The sequence below is a fragment of the Cherax quadricarinatus genome, chromosome 20 (assembly GCF_038502225.1).
Source record: "Cherax quadricarinatus isolate ZL_2023a chromosome 20, ASM3850222v1, whole genome shotgun sequence".
NCBI classification, from domain to species: Eukaryota; Metazoa; Arthropoda; class Malacostraca; order Decapoda; family Parastacidae; genus Cherax; species Cherax quadricarinatus.
Window position 1 is genome coordinate 39,917,961 of NC_091311.1, and position 21,097 is coordinate 39,939,057.

At 42.0% G+C, this 21,097-nt stretch overlaps 1 protein-coding gene across 13 annotated transcripts in view; it reads right to left on the minus strand.

Moving 5' to 3' along the window:
• Positions 1-21,097, minus strand: part of FoxP (forkhead box P) — a 913,334-nt gene that overhangs the window by 243,127 nt on the left and 649,110 nt on the right. For 11 of the 13 annotated variants that reach the window (XM_070086981.1, XM_070086982.1, XM_070086980.1 and 8 more), the window contains one exon: positions 6,274-6,390. The exons of the other annotated variants lie outside the window; for them this stretch is intronic. In XM_070086981.1, coding sequence (XP_069943082.1) covers positions 6,274-6,390 — 117 coding nt within the window. The remainder of the gene's footprint in view (positions 1-6,273; positions 6,391-21,097) is intronic. 13 annotated transcript variants of the gene reach the window in all.

The window sequence follows — 21,097 nt, forward strand, 5'->3', positions numbered from 1 at the left end:
ATACATTAATGCATTTCTCTTGTAAGTACCACTAAATCACTAGAGTTAACTGCTTGTTCCAAGGTGACGGATTATTATTTTAATAGTGTAAGATGGCCAAGAGGTAAACCCATAAGGGGTTCATAGCAACCGAGCCATGTGAGGTGAGCAGGTTTGATCCAAGAGGTAAGTAGCCCAAGTGACTGGACCAGGAGCCCTTCACCACCACCAAAACATCCCCTTCGAGGTTGACGAGAGCCTGACAATCGCTCGAGCACCTGACAAGCACTCGAGCACCTTCCATTAAAAAATCATGTTTTTTTCCAGTAAACACATTCAAGGAGCACAACAATGTTGTTATGGCAACTAGAAGAAAAATTGATAGGTTGGATAACTAGAACTTTCAAAACACGAGGAGTCAATAATGATACTCTTGAGGTGACTGGTTCTCTCCAGACTGGAATATTACTGTGTACTAACAGCCTCCTTCAAGACAGGCGAAACTGCCGAGCTGGAAAATGTACAGAGAACTTTCACAGCTCGCGTAAACTCAGACATCTAAATTACTGAGAGTACTTTATGTCCCTAGATCTTTACTCCTTATAATATAGGCGAGAAAGATACATCATAAAATACACCCGGAAGTTACTAGAGGGATTGATCCCAAACCTGTAGACTGAAATTACTGCTTATGAAAACGAGAGGCTTGGCAGACCATCACAGAAGTGATGGTAAAAGTGTTTCTTCTTTTTCGGGTCACCCTGCCTTGGTGGGAGAGGGCCAATGTATTAAAAAATAATAGTAATAATAATAATAATAATTTATTATTTGATATAAGTAACGTGTTTACCCAGGCTTATCAGTAATGATTATTCAAGAGCACAAAAAATGCCTTGCGTATTTAGACTACACACACACACACACACACACACATACACACACACACTAACACACACACACACTAACACACACACACTAACACACACACACTAACACACACACACACACACTAACACACTCACGCACGCACGCACGCACGCGCGCACACACTTATATACAACAGCCCAAGTGTCTAATCGACATATGCCTAGGACAGAATGGTAACTAATACACACACACACACACACACACACACACACACACACATACACACACACACACACACACACACACACACATACACACACATACACACACATACACACACACACACACATACACACACATACACACACACACATACACACATACACATACACATACACACATCAACCAAATAACTGCTGCAGCATATGGGCGCCTAGCAAACCTCAGAACAGCATTCCGACATCTTAATAAGGAATCGTTCAGGACCCTGTACACCGTGTACGTTAGGCCCATATTGGAGTATGCGGCACCAGTTTGGAACCCACACCTAGCCAAGCACGTAAAGAAACTAGAGAAAGTGCAAAGGTTTGCAATAAGACTAGTCCCAGAGCTAAGAGGTATGTCCTACGAGGAGAGGTTAAGGGAAATCAACCTGACGACACTGGAGGACAGGAGAGATAGGGGGGACATGATAACGACATACAAAATACTGAGAGGAATTGACAAGATGGACAAAGACAGGATGTTCCAGAGATTGGACACAGTAACAAGGGGACACAGTTGGAAGCTGAAGACACAGATGAATCACAGGGATGTTAGGAAGTATTTCTTCAGCCACAGAGTAGTCAGTAAGTGGAATAGTTTGGGAAGCGATGTAGTGGAGGCAGGATCCATACATAGCTTTAAGCAGAGGTATGATAAAGCTCACGGTTCAGGGAGAGTGACCTAGTAGCGACCAGTGAAGAGGCGGGGCCAGGAGCTCGGACTCGACCCCTGCAACCTCAACTAGGTGAGTACAACTAGGTGAGTACACACACACACACACACACACACACACACACACACACACACACACACACACACACACACACCACTGTGGTGTAGCTGAACATTTAAGTGAATAACAGAAAAAAGTGTGGAAGATAACATTGATTACTTCTTGTTTACTCCTTCACTCCTCTCTTTCTCCCCTCCCCTCCCCTCCCAACCCTTCCTCACTCCCTCCCTCCCCTAACTCTCTGCCCTCGTCACCCCTCCCTCTCCACATTACCCTCTCCTTCCCTCCCTCTTCTGCAATCTCTCTCTCTCTCTCTCTCTCTCTCAATCTCTCTCTCTCTCTCTCTCTCTCTCTCTCTCTCTCTCTCTCTCTCTCTCTCTCTCTCTCTCTTCCTCCCTCTCTCTCTTTCTCTCTCTCTCTCTGCCTATCCTTTCCTTCCTTTCTATCCCCCTCTACGCAACGTATTATATATTTTGCCATCCACGTTTTCTGTCTTTCACAGCCATTTACCACTTCTTTCTTTTTCTAATATTCAGTAACTTTCTCTCCCCCCCCCCCCACCTCATCACCTGGTAGCACCTGCACCATCACTGTGTTCCAGCGGGTAAAACACAGTGTCTGAGATCACCTCATCACTCAACACACTTAATCACAGCAGCGTCTAAATTCCTCAACTCCTTGAAGCAATCGATGAAGATCGAGGCAATGAATAGAACCTCATCTATCGCGCCCCCTTCTACCGCGACCCACCCCCCACCACCCTCTATCATACCCGTTCCCTCACGCGTGTTTATATACCTTTGATGGTTTCCAGAGTCTTTCTACTCTCGGATAGAGTGAACAGGAAGTTGTCACCGTACGAGCACATTGTGTGTCTTTAAGTCGAGGATTTACAGTACCTGTAGTGGATACCAAGGGGTCATGGCCCCCGGCGATCCGGTGAAAGACCAGGCCTCCTGGTTGACGGTCTGATCAATCAGGCTGTTGGTACTAGCAGCACTCAATCCATCGAAGGCCCCATAGCCCGGTGGGTCAGGAGTGGTTGGTTAAAGGGGTTTAAAGTTTGCTGACTAAATTAGGGTCATTAAGACTGCATGTAACCTGCTAATCACCAGTCAAGAACACTTAAATTCCTGAACCAGGATTAAACTCTCGTTGTGTATGCACTGAGAGACATACACCTTACGGTGTATATACACAGAGATACGCACCTCTATGTGTATATACAATGAGAGACATGCATCTCTCTCCCTGAGAGGTATACACCTCCAGAATTATATGCAATGAGAAACATAAAAGTATACCTGTATATACACTGTGAGGGATACACCTCCAGGTGTATGCGTTATTATTTTCCAGCGTTAATAAAGCTTTATACCGCGAAAAATACGTCATTTCCAAAAGTAATTAAAACTCGTTACCGCGAAAAATGCGTCGCTTATTACCGCAAAAAAATACGTCATTTCAGAGCGCAAAGCTTTTCACCCCGAGAAATACGTCACTTACCACCGTAAAAGAAGCTTTTACCGAATACGTCATTTCCCAAAGTAAATAAAGCTTTTTACCTAAAAAAATAGTCCAAACAAAAAAAAAAAACAAGAAAACTTGGGCAGGTTAGGCATGGGACGACGTGTGACGGCCCGGGGCTGGAACTTCCAACCTTATCACTAATGAAGGAGCCGGTGATCGAATAATTATCTCCTTCCAGCTGAGAACTTTTTAATATCGCTGAAACGAACGTAATACAGGATTAATATTAATTGGAAAACCGTACCAGCCGTAATAAAAAAAATGAATTATGCATCAACTGGAGGGAAATCCCGGAGTCTTTGAGATAGTGGGAAGTGGTAGCCCTCCGGTGACCCCTCCCCTGGGGGTGGGGGGAGGAGCTGGGGGATACCGGAAGGAAGGGATGCCGGGGGGAGGAGATACCGGAAGCTGGAGATACTGGTTGCAGGGGATCCAGGGGAGGGGATACCGGAAGGCAGGAGATACCAGAGAGAGGGGATACCGAAGGGAAAGTCGGAGGGAGGGGATACCGGAGGGAGAGAAAAACGAAAGTAGGGAATACGGAGGGAGAGAATTCCGGAAGCAGGGGATACGACGCGACAGAATACTTGAGGGAGGAGATACCAGAGGGAGGGAATACCGGAAGCAGGGGATACCGGAGGGAGGGCATACCGGGATATGTCTCTTTAGAACTCTGTCTGACTTTTTTAAATGCTTTTCAAGCATTCTTTTTAATAACTTTTATGTTCCACTAAAATTAAAATATTTTGGGTCAAAAATCTATAATTTTTGAGTAAAAGTGCATAATCTTATAGATTTTAAAGCTCCTTTCAAATGATTCTTTTAAAATAAAAATACTAACACTCACACATACACACACAAACGGGACCAGGAGCTGTGAATCGATCCCTGCAACCACAAACAGGCGAGTACACACACGCACTGAGAAGTGCACGTCATGGAAGATGCCTTGATGAGGGTATAGGGCTCTTGATCCAAGGAATTAAGAGCTACCCTTCCCTTCTTTTGATCAAGACAGGCGCTTCCCTCATAATAATAATAATAATAATAATAATAATAATAATAATTAATATTACTAATAATAACTGAAAATAGAAAAAATAATTAATAATAATGAAAAACAATACATATAATAATAATAATAATAATAATAATAATAATAATAATAATAATAGAGATAATAATATAAATAATAATGAATAATAAATTATAATAACGTAACAACGTGTAGACACGCAGTAAATGTGCTGTATTCTGTCTTATCATCATCACAGTCACAACACACTGGCTGGAACAATACATAAATAAGCCGGAAATAGAGGAAAATTTTCGGTTCCACTTGGATCATTAACTAGTGTAACTTAGTTAATGGTCCAAGTCGGACCGAAACGTCGTCACAAGTTTTGCTCACCCGTGTGTGGGTCGTTTGTCTTTGGGAACAAATTACCAGCCAGTGCCTCCCCCTCATTCCTCCGATTTCCACCCATGTACTTATGTGAAAGGTCGTAGTGAGTGGTAGTCGTAATGTGTGGAAGGTCGTAGTGTGTGCTAGTCGTAGTGTGTGCTAGTCGTAGTGTGTGCTAGTCGTAATGTGTGGAAGTCGTAGTGTGTAGTAGGTCGTAGTGTGCTAGTCGTAGTGTATGCTAGTCGTAGTGTGTGCTAGTCGTAATGTGTGGAAGTCGTAGTGTGTAGAAGTCGTAGTTTGAACAATGACTGGCTGTACATTTACTGTCTCTTAAGAAGCTAACTAATCATTATTGATTGGCCAACTTTTGTCTCTCTCTCTGAGGCTAGTTTTGTAAACAAAACGTGCAGCTATTTTCGCATTAAGAGTGAGAGAGAGAGAAAGAGACAGAGAGAGAGAGAGAGAGAGAGAGACAGAGACAGTGAGACAGAGTGAGAGAGAAGTGGACTACATAACACTGATCTTCGTAATGTTTACAGTCACAAAGCAAATAACTATCGACAATTAGAGGAAACGTCTTACTGAAGACGTTTCGCTCCTTGGACCTTCATCACCTCCAATACTCGATCACTTGAAATACTTCGACAAAGGCATCTTAAATCAATGTGTTCGTGTCCACTTCCCTCTTCGTAATGTTTGCACTAGTCACTAAGTTAATATAGTCATTCGTCAGGGGCAAGCAGGCCCTCGCTCACTTTCTCCCAACACGAATATTAATTAAGACCCAATTACCATACCTGATAAAACTTCCTCTTAACGTTGCTTACTTAACGTGCTGACTTTTCTGCGCTCTGAACAGCATATTTCTGCTGCTCGCCGCTGTTTTATGCTGTTAATATCTGCACGAAGACGATCACCACGTGATTTTTTTTTAATTTTACAAATAAAAAAAAGGAAAGCTATTCGTGTGTGGGAATCATATAATGCAAGGAATAACAAAATGGTTGCCCTTCCGTCCACTGATCGCCACACACACACACACACACACACACACACACACACACACACACACACACACACACACACACACACACACACACACACACTACCAGTCTCTGCACAGGCTTGTGCGCACTTTAGAGAAAAAATGGCATATATTTTGAGCAATAGAAGTGGCAAATTGGCACCCAAATCTTCTCCTATGAAGGATGTACCAGTGCTGAAAGTTTTAAGACAATCACAAGAGGCTTTCTCATATTATCGCACGGAACGAAACACCGAAATGATCTGTATAAACCAAACCAGAGCGCAACTGTACATGCCAATACCTTCATGAATCATTCCCTAGTAACAATACATTGATGAGACGTTCCCAGGCTATAAGCGGAAGCAATGGAAGCAAAAGTAATAAAGACAGGCAATCACTTATATAAGTTGCACCCGTTCTGGAGTATCTAACAACAATTTAGGTAAAGTGGGATGACTTGAGAGGTACCTTGGTTCTGTGAGAAGCTGTGTAGTACTGCTGCTCCACTGATCTCTCTCTACATGTACGATCCTCCCTACATGTACGCTCCTCCCTACATGTACGCTCCTCTCTACTTGTAGACAACTGCAAATAAATAAACAAATATATAATATGTTTTTGAATACGTGCACGCGAGCGAGTGAACATGTTTGTGTGTTCATTACATGGGTAAGCACTAAGCTCGTACGGGTCATACAGCAACAAGGGAATGGAAAGCAATCGGGTTTGATCTGAGGAAAGGGAGGATAGGTCCGATTCCTCGCATCAAGGCCACCTAACTAGCATCAAGGCCACCTAACTAGCATTAACACACTCCCCTCCCCCATGAAGAGGTTTGTAGTTAAGGAAAAAATGTTTTATTTCTGTTTGTAATATAATAAATAACATAAGTGCATAATAATGTAACTAAAACACACACAAGAGCTGTGAATCGACCCCTGCAACCACAACTAGGTGAGTACACACGCACACACACGCATACACAGATACGCATACACACACAAAAAGCACACACAGAAGATTCTTTAAACTTCATGTTACTTACCAACTTATGATTTCTGGCTAATCTCCACATAAAATTCTCAACCATTTTGGATATTTGGAAAACTCATAGGGAGAGAAAATCCTGAGTCAAAGTTTGCCTAAAAATGCCAGACCATCATTCTCTTCCTCTTCCAGACTTTTAAACAGAAAATGTTGCAAATTTGAGAAACCTCAATAATTCCTATATTCTCCTGACTTTAGTATATATATATATATATATATATATATATATATATATATATATATATATATATATATATATATATATATATATATATATATATATATATATATATATAAATCGTGCTGAATATGTAAAACTTGCGATTTTGGCTTAAATAGCAACGCTCTTCTTACCTAATAAGATAAGAGAAAATTTGTGTATGCAATAATTTCGCAAAAATCATTCTGAACCTAACGAAAAAAATATATTTCATTGTGTTTGTTTATTATTAAATCACTGTAAAGTTATCTAAAATATATTTAGTTGGGTTAGGCTAAATTAAATTGCGTTTGTTATAGTAAGTTTTCCAAGGTTGCTCTGGTACGAAATTATTAATTTCTACATTAACATAAATGAAAAAAATATATCTTTAAAAGTATAAGAGAAAATTTTAGAAAGGACTAAATTTTAAATGAGTTTTTGTTAACTGACCAGTTTTACCTATTCGGCACGACATTTTATATATATATGCAGACAGATACATAGATAGATAGCCAAGGTAACTCGTAAAGGACGGTCAATGAATCAATGAAGAAAACTGGAGAATGGGCTGGGACTCGAACCGTGGTCCGTGTAGGTAGAAGATTCAGTGCTTTATCCATACAGTCACGAGGGTTTTTAAATAGGATGATTTTTAAAGCAACACTTGTGCAACTTGTAACACTACTGTCTCATCCCTCACATTCACAGCTTTCATGGCACATCTATCTTCATACACTCTTGTAATAGAAAAAATCATACAGACAATGAAACTAACATCATGCCCATGTACCCGGCACTGGGGCTCGCTTACTATTATGCTGCATTAATAAAAAATGCAAAATACCACTAGCACGAGCGCTCAGTATACTTTGGAGAGACATTTTACATTCAAGTGGGAGTTTAGAAGTCTTAAAATCTGCAAATATATCCTCACTTCACAAAGGATGCAGTAAGGTGATCTAAAAAATCCAGACCAGTCTTGGAGTAAGTGTCAGGATAACCTTCATTAACAGGAGCATCCTGTGTTAATGAAGCTATTATCTCACTAGTAGAAAATTCGTTTCTTGAAGGAAAATATAAACTTAGACGTTGAATGCACGGATTCTGCGATATTTTTACGAATGTGACAAAGGAGGGATAAAGTATTAAATAAACTGTAAATATAGTACTGTTTAGAATTTCTTCTTTGGGTTCAGATTAGCTACATTTTCAAGTGAAGATGGAGCTGGAAGAAGGTAAGGAGATACAGCTTCTTAGAAGATTTATCCCCAGAACAAGGAATGGGATACCAGTGATATTAACTGTAGTGAAATGTTACGGGTCTCTAAGGACTGAAGCTCATGATTAAGGTGGTTACGGAAACTGCTGTTGACGAATATGGTTCAATCAAAAAGGACACAACGAATGTAAGTGTTGAAGGTAAGAGCGTTGCTGTAGTAGGGGATTCTCTTTTTGTAACAGGGATAGGAAGAGGAGGCAGAAATATGTTTATCTGGGGCTGGGAATGATAAAATAATTATAATTAGCAAATTAGGAAACATGATAACTGGTAATGGGGAAAATGAGGCTGGTAATATGTAGCAGAGTAGACATGCTTATCAGATACAGTACAGCAACAGTCATTGTTAGGACAAAAGTGGGGAATCAGTCATATGTGGTATTTTGCTGTGCAGGGTTTCTGGCAATGAATGGTTGTCCAGAGTAAAGGGTTTTTCCGTGGCTGGGTAAATACTACAAGGACATTCCAGTACCATTTAATAACAACTGAAACCACCTTTGTGCAGGAGTGACATTTATACCAGGGATGAGGTGCGTCTGTCTAAGACAGGGGAAGCTGTGAGGATTAGCTCAGTAGAGGGAGCTGGTGCTAGTGTGTCGGGATTTAAACAGAAAAAAGTTAAAGGTATGGGTATGTGGGAAAAATACAAGATTCAGTTACTATGTATTGTAAATATAGCACTTACACAATAATTATTTATATTCACAGATAATATCAAGGAAGTCAATTAAAAAAATTCAGATACATTTGTAATTATAAAATCAACAAAACAATAGAGAAAAAAAAAGAGAAACAGGGTAAAGATACAGAAGAAAACTTCATCAGCATACAATAAGATAAATGAACTACTGTTAACAGGAAGGAAACGTCGATGCTGCTACATTACTCTAAACGAGGTTCAACTTGAAAGAGCAAGATACGCCTGCCGAATACCACGTACGAGGATTAAATAATTTCACTCTGACAAGCACAACAGAGAAAACCCAAGTCGTTTCATCAAAAATATATCAAACATGAAGACTGATAGTGAATATGTGTGGCTGCAATTTTCTGAAGGAAATGAAAAACTGAACTTAGCAAAACTTCTTTGGGACGAAACTGTTTAGTCTTGATGACATAAAAATATATTAATTCTAGATTTTAGTTTTAGCCAAATACATTGGAATTATTTGACTGGGAATTTAGGGTTCAGTGACTCCATAAGGTAGTCCAGAAGTGTTTTTGAAGCAGCTTGTAATAGAACTAACCAGAGGCAATAACCTGCTTCACCTTGTTTCAGCAAACAAGGAGACCCCTGGTACATAACCTAGAGATCATGGAAGAGTTCGGTATAAGTGATCGCAAATCTTCTACCCATAATATTAACTAGGAGTATGATAATATGGATAATACAGTAAAGGTTCCAGATTTTCATTCTGCAGAGCACAAAGAGACTCAGGGAGCACCTGTCTAGCGTGACTGCGGTTACCTGGCTAGTGACTCTCTTGAAGATCTTACAAACAGTAACGAGAACTGTCAATGTGGTATTTTTCTAATGTGCAAGCTGCCCTATGAACATTTATTTTCCCACAGAGAAATTAAGTAAAACTATTGCAGTGAAACAACAGAAGACTTTCGTGTGTTGGCACACACATCTTCGGAGGAGTTACTCTGCGCCCTGTTGCTCTCTCTCTCTGTTACTCTATTTGCTACTCTACTCCCTGCTAATTTCCCGACTACTCACCCTGTTACTCATCCGGCTGCTCTACTCCCTACTACTCTAATCCTCTCACCCCTTCAACTAGTACCTCCACAGTACCCCTCCCTCCTTGCCATTCTCCCAACCCACCCAACCCCTCACTACTACTCCCTCTCCCTCTCTTCCAGCCTCCCTTCCCTCCCTTCCACCCCTCAGCCTCTTAATACATTCCGATGAAAGAAATCCCCTGAAATAAAGGAGATTGCAATAAAAACTGGAGGTGATTTACACATGGTAATGAGAAGTGCTCCTCTCATTGTTAAAACTCTCGCAAATGACCAAAACGTGATAATGAAGAAATTAAGAAGACCACCTTAATCTTTATTGCATTTGCAATCTTCGGGAGCTTCTTATCCCCTTTGTTATTTGTGGGATCGAACCGCCGTCCTCACTCGAAGATCCGGATTAATTACGGACAAATTTCGCCCTAGCGCTGCCCGTGTTTAAGGGTTAAAAAAAAATGGGGGGATACTTAGCAACACGCTTCCATTGGGTTAGTCTAAAACACTTCGGGTATTACTTTTTCAATCACTTTTTGCATGCTGATAAGGGATAATTTCTTGGGTAAACCAATAGAAAGATGGCCCTAATGGCGAGCCAGTCTAGCAGCCTAGAATAATGAGAGGGAGATTATGGCTGTTGCCGCCTGTCTGCCTGTCTTCCTGTCTGTCTATCTTCCTGTCTATCTATCTGCCTGTATTCTTATCTGTCTCCATTTCTATGAGTCAATTTCTTTTCCTGCTTCCCTATCTTCCTACTTATATACCTGCCTGCCTGCCTGCCTGCCTGCCTGCCTGCCTGCCTGCCTGCCTGCCTGCCTGCCCGCCTGCCTGCCCGCCTGCCTGCCTGCCTGCCTGCCTGCCTGCCTGCCTGCCCGCCTGCCTGCCTGCCTGCCTGCCTGCCGGATGCCTTGCCGGAGTGCCTGCCTGTCTGCTTGTTTGCATGTCTACCTATTTGTCTGCCTGTCTGCTGGTTTGCTTACCTGCATGCATGCCTACCTCCCTGCTAGCCAGACTGCTTACTTGCCTGTCTGCCGGCTTGTATACCTGCTCCCTCGACTAAACCAACACCAGGGGATAAAAACAACTAATTTTTTTGTATTGAAAAATACATCAGTGATGGAACGAAAGATTCTGAAATTCGTAAAAAGACTTCTTTTGTTTTCTTTACTTACCAAGCGACTAGAAATTTTGGGAGAGAAGGGGAAGGTAAGGAAAGGAGGAGACAGGGGGAGGGGAAGATGAAAGACGGTGAAGATAAGGGAAGAAGACGAGGCAGGAAAAAGCTACGTAGGGGAGGTGCTTATGTGAACATGTACACATTATGCTAGTTGCATGGGAGCGTACATGTAGAAATACGTACATGTAAACATGTGTGTATATAGACGTACATGTGATACAGATATATTTTAGGTGCCCCACCCCACCCAGAGATTATGTGGAGGTGAGACGAAGTGGGAAGGGATACACTTTGGGTGGTGGTGAGAGGAAGGAGGGGTGGGGAAGAGGGAGGAGGGGTGGGGAAGAGGGAGGAGGGGTGGTAAAGAGGGAGGAGGGATGGGGAAGAGGGAGGAGGGGTGGGGAAGAGGGAGGAGGGATGGGGAAGAGGGAGGACGGGTGGTAAAGAGGGAGGAGGGGTGGTAAAGAGGGAGGATGGGTGAGGAAGAGGGAGGATGGGTGGAGAAGAGGGAGGATGGGTGGGGAAGAGGGAGGATGGATGGGGAGAGAGGGAGGATGAGTGGGGAAGAGGGAGGATGGGTGGGGAAGAGGGAGGATGGGTGGGGAAGAGGGAGGATGGGTGGGGAAGAGGGAGGATGGGTGGGGAAGAGGGATGATGGGTGGGGAAGAGGTAGCATGGGTGGGGAAGAGGTAGGATGGGTGGGGAAGAGGGATGATGGGTGAGGAAGAGGGATGATAGGTAGGGAAGAGGGATGATGGGTGGGGAAGAGGGAAAGGATACACTATCAACATTGGTTGCACAATTCACTAGTGAAGTGAATTAACCTTGGAAGTTCAGCTGAGATTATTTGGCTCTGAAGAGTGTTTACTGCCGAGGTGGGATGTGTCTCTGCCCGAAGGTATTCTAAAACGTTGACTTCTGTGTCGACCGTGTGAAATAAAACCTAAGGTTCGAAGCTTTCATAGCGTATCACGAACGTCTTCACCTTCTGATTGAACAGCTTCACAAGTGGGGCGATGATCCCCTTAGCTTTAAAGAGAAACGTTTCCAAAACTATGCAGCCTGGGCGTAAATCCTCTCTCAAATACATGTCGAAATTTCATTACAGTAACATAGATAAAGTAGGAAAAAGTGTACAAAATGTTTGATACTAACACACACAAGACTCGTTCTTAAATTAGATAATTATTATTATTACTAATGAAACCACAAACTGAAATTTTCTGGCAAATGTGTGCCTGGGGAGCCAAAGAATATCATTCAGGAACCTCGGCAAAGAATCATTCATGATTCTACAGCCGATAAATATCTGGCCTATGATATAGAGTTCGCGGCGCCATGATCAATCAGACCCAGAAAATGAGAGAAAGTGCAAAGGTTCACACCGAAATTTGTCCCAGAGATAAAGGAGGTTACCGACAGAGTCTACAAGAAATAAACCTCAACACATCTGAGAATATACTCTAATTACTCAGTGAACGACACAGTGTGGACAGTAGCAGAGTGATGGACTGATGGAGGACAGGAAGACAAGGAACGGGAACACAGGATATAGTTGCAGGGAAAAAACAAATGAATCTTAGGGAAGCCAGGAAATAAATATATACATTATATATGTCGTGCCGAATAGGTAAAAGTTGGGATTTTGGCTTAAATAGCAAAGCTCTTTTTGCCGAATATGGCAAGCAAAAATTTGTTTATGCAACAATTTCGCAAAAATCATTCTGAACTTAACGATAAAATATATTTCATTATGTTTGCTTATTTAATTATTGTAAACTTGTCTAAAATACATTTAGTTGAATTAGGCTAAATTAAAATGTGCTTGTTATAATAAGGTTAGGTAAGTTTTCTAAGTTCTTTTGGTATAAAATTATTAATTTTTACATAAACATAAATGAAAACAAATATATTTTTAAACGTATAAGAGAAAATTTTAGAAAGGACTTAATTTTAAATGAAGATTAAGAAGAGACAATTACGACGTACAAGATAATCAATGAAGAATCTAACACAAAGTGGGAGTTGTCACAGTTGCTTTTTGCTGATGACGCTGTGCTTTTGGGAGATTCTGAAGAGAAGTTGCAGAGGTTGGTGGACGAGTTTTGCAGGCTATGTAAAAGAAGAAAAAGTGAATATAGGAAAGAGTAAGGTGATGAGGATAAAAAAAATTATGTAACGAAAGATTAGATATCAGGTTGGAGGGAGATAGTGTGGAGGAGGTGAATGTATTCAAATATTTAGGAGTAGACGTGTCAGCAGATGGGTCTATTAAAGGTGAGGTGACCCATAGAACTGACGAGGGGAAAAGGTGAGTGGTGCACTGAGGAGTCTGTGGAGACAAAGAGCTTCGTCCATGGCAGCAAAGAGGGGAATGTATGAGAGTATAGTTATACCAACGCTCTCATATGGGTGTGAAGCATCGGTGGTAAATGTTGCAACAAGGAGAAGGCTGGAGGAAGTGGAGATGTCGTGTTTGAGGGCAATGTGTGGTGTGAATATAATGAAAAGAATTCGTAGTTTGGAAATTAGGAGGAGGTGCAGGATTACGAAAACTACTATCCAGAGGGTTCAGGAGGGGTTGTTGAGGTGGTTCGGACATGTAGAGAGGATTGAACGAAATAGTAGGACTTCGAGTGTGCATAAATCTGTAGTGGAGGGAAGGCGGGGTAGTTGTCGGCCTAGGAATGGTTGGAGGGAAGGGGGGAAAAGGGGGTTTTGTGTGCGAGCTGCTTGGACTTCCAGCAAGCATGCGTGAGCGCATTAGATAGGAGCGAATGGAAACAAATGGTTTTTAAGACTTGACGTGCTGTTGGAGTGTGAGCAGGGTAATATATTAAAGGGATTCAGGGAAACCGATAGACCGGACTTGATTCCTGGAAATGGGAAGTACAATGCCTGCACTCTGAAGGAGGGGTGTTAATGTTTCAGTGTTATAACTGTAGTGTAAGTGCTACTCTGGCAAGACAGTGATGAAATGAATGATGGTGAATATTTTTCTTTTTCGGGGCCACCCTACCTTGGTGGGAAACGGCCGATGTGTTAATAAAAAAAAAGAGATAAAGAAAGTAATAGGGACATATGGGGCCACAAATTTTATGTAAAAAAAAAAAAACGTAAATGAGCCACTGGGATGTTAGGAAGTATTGTTTAATACCAAGATAACTGAAAAGTGGAATGAACTGGATGCGGGATATTGCATCAATGTTGACGGCCCCGTTCAAAGGAGGAAAGAAGTCTGAGGTGAAACAGATATAGAGCACGTTTAAGACTCGCACTGAGCCAATAAAGCATTTAAATCACTAGGAAAGCGTTATACTTTTAAATACATATCGACTGAGCTGAGGAGAGAGAGTTATATGATAATATATACCTGGAAAATACTTGAGAGCCTTTTAACCAATCTGCACGCACTGCCATACCAACATACTGAGTGGGAGATATGGAAGGAAATGCAAAATAAACCCAGTGAAAAGAAGGGGCGCCGTGGGCACAATAAGGGTACAGACTATTGAACATCTTACCAGAATATATCAGAAACAATGCTGGGACAAGTGTAGAAGTCTTCAAGAGGAAATTGGACAAGTACCCTCAGCAGGTGCCAGATCAGCCAGGCTGTGATGGATACGTGGGTCAACGGATCACCAGCAGCACCAACCTGGGTAACCAGGAAAGCATCAGACGAGCCTGGCCCAACGGCGGGCTCTAGGAGTAGAAAAACTCGGAAATCTTCAAAGGTATATCAAAGAGAAAGGTATAGAAGGAGTCTACCTATCTGTAATCTACCTTGAGTGGATACCTGAGGTCATCATTCTAGTGACTCGGGATCAGAACCATGCAAATACCAAACACGTTTTCTTTTTTTACTAGTAGATATAAGAAAGCCTCAATAAGCCAGAAATCAGTAAAGTCAACCGAAGCAGCATAAGAGGATGAGCCAGGAGTCAATGCTAGATACCCGCAAACACCGATCGGCGAATACACATTCCAATATATATACAAAAAATGTCAACAAATGCCAAAGCAAAAACTTCATCGACATCCTGAAACGAACTTTGACGTTCATTTGTCTAAATTCGTCTCATTACTCCCTCGACTGATTCGAAGACCTCCTCCCCCCTCCCCTCCCCCCCTTCCCTCTCACCATCTCTCCCTACCATTCCTTTCTATCTCCTGGGAAAAAAATCTCTCTTTCCACCTTCCTCCTGTTATACCTTTTACCCCTCGCAGATCTCCCTATTCCACCCACCTATCCTTTAAAAAAATATATTACCAGGAAAAAAGGGGGGAAGAAAGTTTAGCGTAGGGGAAAGTGGAGGCTTGTGGAAGAATGGTGGGGGGGGGTTGAGTTGGTGGGGGGTTAGGGGAAGGGGGGTTACATTAGCGTGGATCTCGGAGGAGGGTAGATTATACAGGGCCAGCCATGAATCTTCCACCCTAATTATTTCTCGCCCAACTTCAATCTGCTCAGCCCCGGCAAAGTATTATCATTCTCGACAGATTGCAAATGGAGAGCTTTTCTGGGACGTAGGTCACACTTGAGGAATGCTGAAGCTAGTTCTCTCTCTCTCTCTCTCTCTCTCTCTGTAGAAGCTGATTATGTTAGAGGGATTTGGAGAAAAATGTTAATAAACTGCTGAGCATTTCTCATATAAGAGAAAGGGAGAGAGAGAGAGAGAGAGAGAGAGAGAGAGAGAGAGAGAGAGAGAGAGAGAGAGAGAGAGAGAGAGAGAGAGAGAGAGAGAGAGAGAGAGAGAGAGACTGACAGGGTAAAAAAAAAATAATCATAAGACTTGTATGTATACTAGCCAATAATAAGACAAAAGATAACAGATAATCAACAAAAGCTTAAATAAGAGAGAATCAAAAGCAAAAATAAAAAAAATAAATAAATTAAAAAGACAGAACAACCATCAAGAAAAACTTTCAAGATAGTCGACCACCACAGTGTTTCAACAACTCTACGGACGTCTGCAGCCACGTTTCAATACACACCTCGTAATCAACTCCGCGGGGAGGTCATCCTCTCCGACCAGGCCTCCTGGTTGATGGCCTGATCAACCAGGTTATCTGCATTAGTACTGCTCATCACCCTACTCTCATCTTCAACACAAATGCTCAATAACAGCCCATATGGAGACAGAAATACAGGATATTAATTAATGAACAACACAAAAGCACAATACCGTGACTGGAACAATACACAAATAACCCGAACACAGGAGAGAAAGGCTTACGACGACGTTTCGGTCCGACTTGGACCATTTACGAAGTCACACTTTGATCTGTATATTTCGACCCCCTGCTGTCATCCTCTTCAGAATTCCTTAAATTTCAGGAAAGTAAAGGTGAACACGACATTCAGAGTGCAAACACTAAGCAGTCACAGCATGTGTAGTCATCATGCAATTATTCGGTAATGCTACTCAGAGTTTGATTGATATGCAAATATGCTTCAGTTATCAGGGAAAATTGCCTTTAGGTATCAGGTAGGTTGACCACCAGTAGTCTCTCCTGATCCAGTGAGTGGAGTGATGATGAGGTGTATGTGAGAAATAAAAAGACCGGAAACGGAGTACATACTGAGGAACTAGTAACAGAGCGACGAAAATAATCCTTTGTAATAGGTGAAATAGTGTGGATGTGTGAGAAAACTGTGGTAGCGTGGGAAACGCTGTGGTAGCGTGGGGGAAAACAGTGGTAGCAGAGAGAAACATTATGGTAGCTTGGGAAATTTATAACGCGAGAAATACTACTCTGAACGCATAATCTCCAGGAAGATTCAAAATGTGCTGTTTCCACCTTCATATGTGACTTCTAATGCTTAGAAACACATAATCGGCATTTCTAACATTCTTGTGTTCACCAAAATCTCACACTTACGAGGTTAAACTTACAACGACGTTTTAGTCCATCATGGACCAATATCAATTCACAAGTGTGACGAGAAAAGTAGTGAAGGCCGCTTGCGTGAAACATAGAAGCACACACACACACATCTGAAAGACTAATCACAAACAGTATTCATCATTAAGGAAGACCACAGGACCAGAAGACGTTGTTTTGAATCAGTAATCATGCAGATTTCTGACACCAATAAGCAGAACCACAAGGAAACTAAGTTAGTACAGTCACTAATTGTACAGTCACTCATTGTACGACTGGATGATGCCCATTGTGTGGGCGAAATGTAGTCTAGACTAAAAGTCACCTCGGTACCTCTCTATCATATTTGTTGGTTATACTTGCCAACATACTTACCTCCCCCCCCACACACGCACAATCCATGATCATTCCCACACACACGACCTGTGATCATCTGCCCCGACTATACACACATACACACACACACACACACACACACACACACACACACACACACACACACACACACATGGAGAAAGAGCTCTCTGTGAAATTGGAAAGGTGGTTGGAGAAGGAGACAAAGAATTGGGAGGTGTCCCTGTTTGCAGATGACGTGAAGTTGATGAGAAGAATACACTCGATCGAAGACCAGGCAGAACTACAAAGGGATCTGGACAGGCTGCAGAACTGGTCCAGCAATTGGCTCCTGGAGTTCAATCCCACCAAGTGCAAAGTCATGAAGATTGGGGAAGGGCAAAGAAGGCCGCAGACGGAGTACAGTCTAGGGGGTCAGAGACTACAAACATCACTCAAGGAAAAAGATCTTGGGGTGAGTATAACACCAGGCACATCTCCTGAAGCGCACATCAACCAAATAACTGCTGCAGCATATGGGCGCCTAGCAAACCTCAGAACAGCATTCCGACATCTTAATAAGGAATCGTTCAGGACCCTGTACACCGTATACGTTAGGCCCATATTGGAGTATGCGGCACCAGTTTGGAACCCACACCTAGCCAAGCACGTAAAGAAACTAGAGAAAGTGCAAAGGTTTGCAACAAGACTAGTCCCAGAGCTAAGAGGTATGTCCTACGAGGAGAGGTTAAGGGAAATCAACCTGACGACACTGGAGGACAGGAGAGATAGGGGGGACATGATAACGACATACAAAATACTGAGAGGAATTGACAAGGTGGACAAAAACAGGATGTTCCAGAGATTGGACACAGTAACAAGGGGACACAGTTGGAAGCTAAAGACACAGATGAATCACAGGGATGTTAGGAAGTATTTCTTCAGCCACAGAGTAGTCAGTAAGTGGAATAGTTTGGGAAGCGATGTAGTGGAGGCAGGATCCATACATAGCTTTAAGCAGAGGTACGATAAAGCTCACGGCTCAGGGAGAGTGACCTAGTAGCGATCAGTGAAGAGGCGGGGCCAGGAGCTCGGACTCGACCCCCGCAACCTCAACTAGGTGAGTACAACTAGGTGAGTACACACACACACACACACACACGAGGAAAGGTTGAGGGAAATTGGACTGACGACACTGGAGGACAGAAGGGTCAGGGGAGACATGATAACGACATACAAGATACTGCGGGGAATAGACAAGGTGGACAGAGATTGGATGTTCCAGAGAGGGGACACAGAAACAAGGGGTCACAACTGGAAGCTGAAGACTCAGACGAGTCACAGGGACATTATGAAGTATTTCTTCAGTCATAGAGTCGTCAGGAAGTGGAATAGCCTAGCAAGTGAAGTAGTGGAGGCAGGAACCATACATAGTTTTAAGAAGAGGTATGACAAAGCTCAGGAAGCAGAGAGGGAGAGGACCTAGTAGCGATCAGTGAAGAGGCGGGGCCAGGAGCTGAGTCTCGACCCCTGCAACCACAATTAGGTGAGTACACACACACACACACACACACACACACACACACACACACACACGAGCTGTGATCATTTTAAACAAAGGTGACCTGTAACCATCCTTTGACACATACCACCCACACATACACACACGCACATATTTGATCTTTCATCCTACCCTACCCAAACACCCTACCCGCCCCCACACACACACTTTCAATCATAACTCAACATACTATACCAGGGGCGGGGCTTGAACCCGCGGTCAGAAAGACGTAAAACTCCAGACCGACGCGTTAGCCACTGGGCCAGCTGGCTACAATAAGATTCATCCAACTAGGTATATATACACCAATCTTGTCATTACAATTTCGTGAATCATAACTAATTCTTCCGTATATATATATATATATATATATATATATATATATATATATATATATATATATATATATATATATATATATATATATATATATATATATATATATATATATATCTTTCTTTTTTGGGTCACCCTGCCTCGGTGGGAGACGGCCGACTTGTTGAAATATATATATATATATATATATATATATATATATATATATATATATATATATATATATATATATATATATATATATATATATATATGTCGTGCCGAATATTTAAAACTGGTCAATTAGCAAGAACTCATTTAAAATTAAGTCCTTTCTAAAATTTTATCTTATACGTTTAAAGATAGATTTTTTTCATTGATTTTAATGTAAAATTTTTTAAATTTGCTCCAAAAGAATCTTAGAAAACTTACCTAACCTTATTATAACGAACAATTTATTTTAGCCTAACCCAACTAAATATATTTTAGATTTGCTTACAATAATTTAATACTAAACAAACACAGTGAAATATATTTTTTCGTTAGGTTCACAATGATTTTGGCGAAATTATTGCATACACAAATTTTCGTTTGTCTTATATGGCAAGATGAGCGTTGCTATTTAAGCCAAGATCGCAAATTCTGCCTATTCGGCACGACATTATATATATATATATATACATATATATATATATATATATATATATATATATATATATATATATATATATATATATTATATATATATATATATATATATATATATATATATACACACACGCCCCACCATACCCTCCTCCTACGTGTAACCCCTCACTCCGATTCCCCTTCCCCTCACAGCTACCGTGTGGAAAAATAATAAAAAGGTTGATAGCGGCGAGTGAGAGCATCGGTAGCGTCAGTGTTATCAAGACAGTGAGGGCGGCTGTCGGACACACTAGCGTAAATAAAAATGAATATCGCCCGTCCTGCCCAGAGTTAGGCGCGTCACCTGATAATGAGAGGGAACGAGCACGGGCAGGGAAGGCCAAGGGAGGAGATGGTAGGTAACGGAAGGGAGGGGGGGAAGGCAACGGAAGGGAGGGAAAGATAGGATAAGAGAATGGAAGGGTAGAGGAAGGAGGGGAGGAGAAGGAAAGAGAAGGGAGTAGATGGGAAAAATCAGGAGAAAGGATATGTTAGATGAAGGATGGGAAGTGAAGCTAAAGGGATGAAGGGAAGAAGGAAAAAAGTATGGGAAAGGGAAAACAAGGGAAGGAGTACGGAAAGAAGGTAAGGAGGAAGGAAAGAAAGGAAGGAAAGAAGGGAAGGAGGAAGAAAAGAAAGTAGAGAAGCGCGAAGAAAAAGAAGAGAAAAATGAAAGAAGGGAAGGGAAGGTTGAAGGGGCCATTCAAGAATAGAATGAAGAGCGGTCAGGGGATGAGAGTTGTAGAAAGGGTTCGTGACCTGTGTGTGTGTGTGTGTGTGTGTGTGTGTGTGTGTGTGTGTGTGTGTGTGTGTGTGACTCGGACGTGTACAGGTTATCCTGTCATCAGTGTTCAACTGGTTATCGTGTATCATGTTTCTGGTCATCTTAGTTCCCTGCAGGAGGCGCTGAAGGCGAAAACACTTTAACAGGTTTGCGTCAACCAGATCAAGAAGTGATGGAGGCTCGATCCTCAGTCTGCTAACAGAGAAACAGATGCAGCTAGATAACATTACCCGCATGGTCTCAAGGGCGAGACACTGACAGGTGTGTGGACACATACAAGT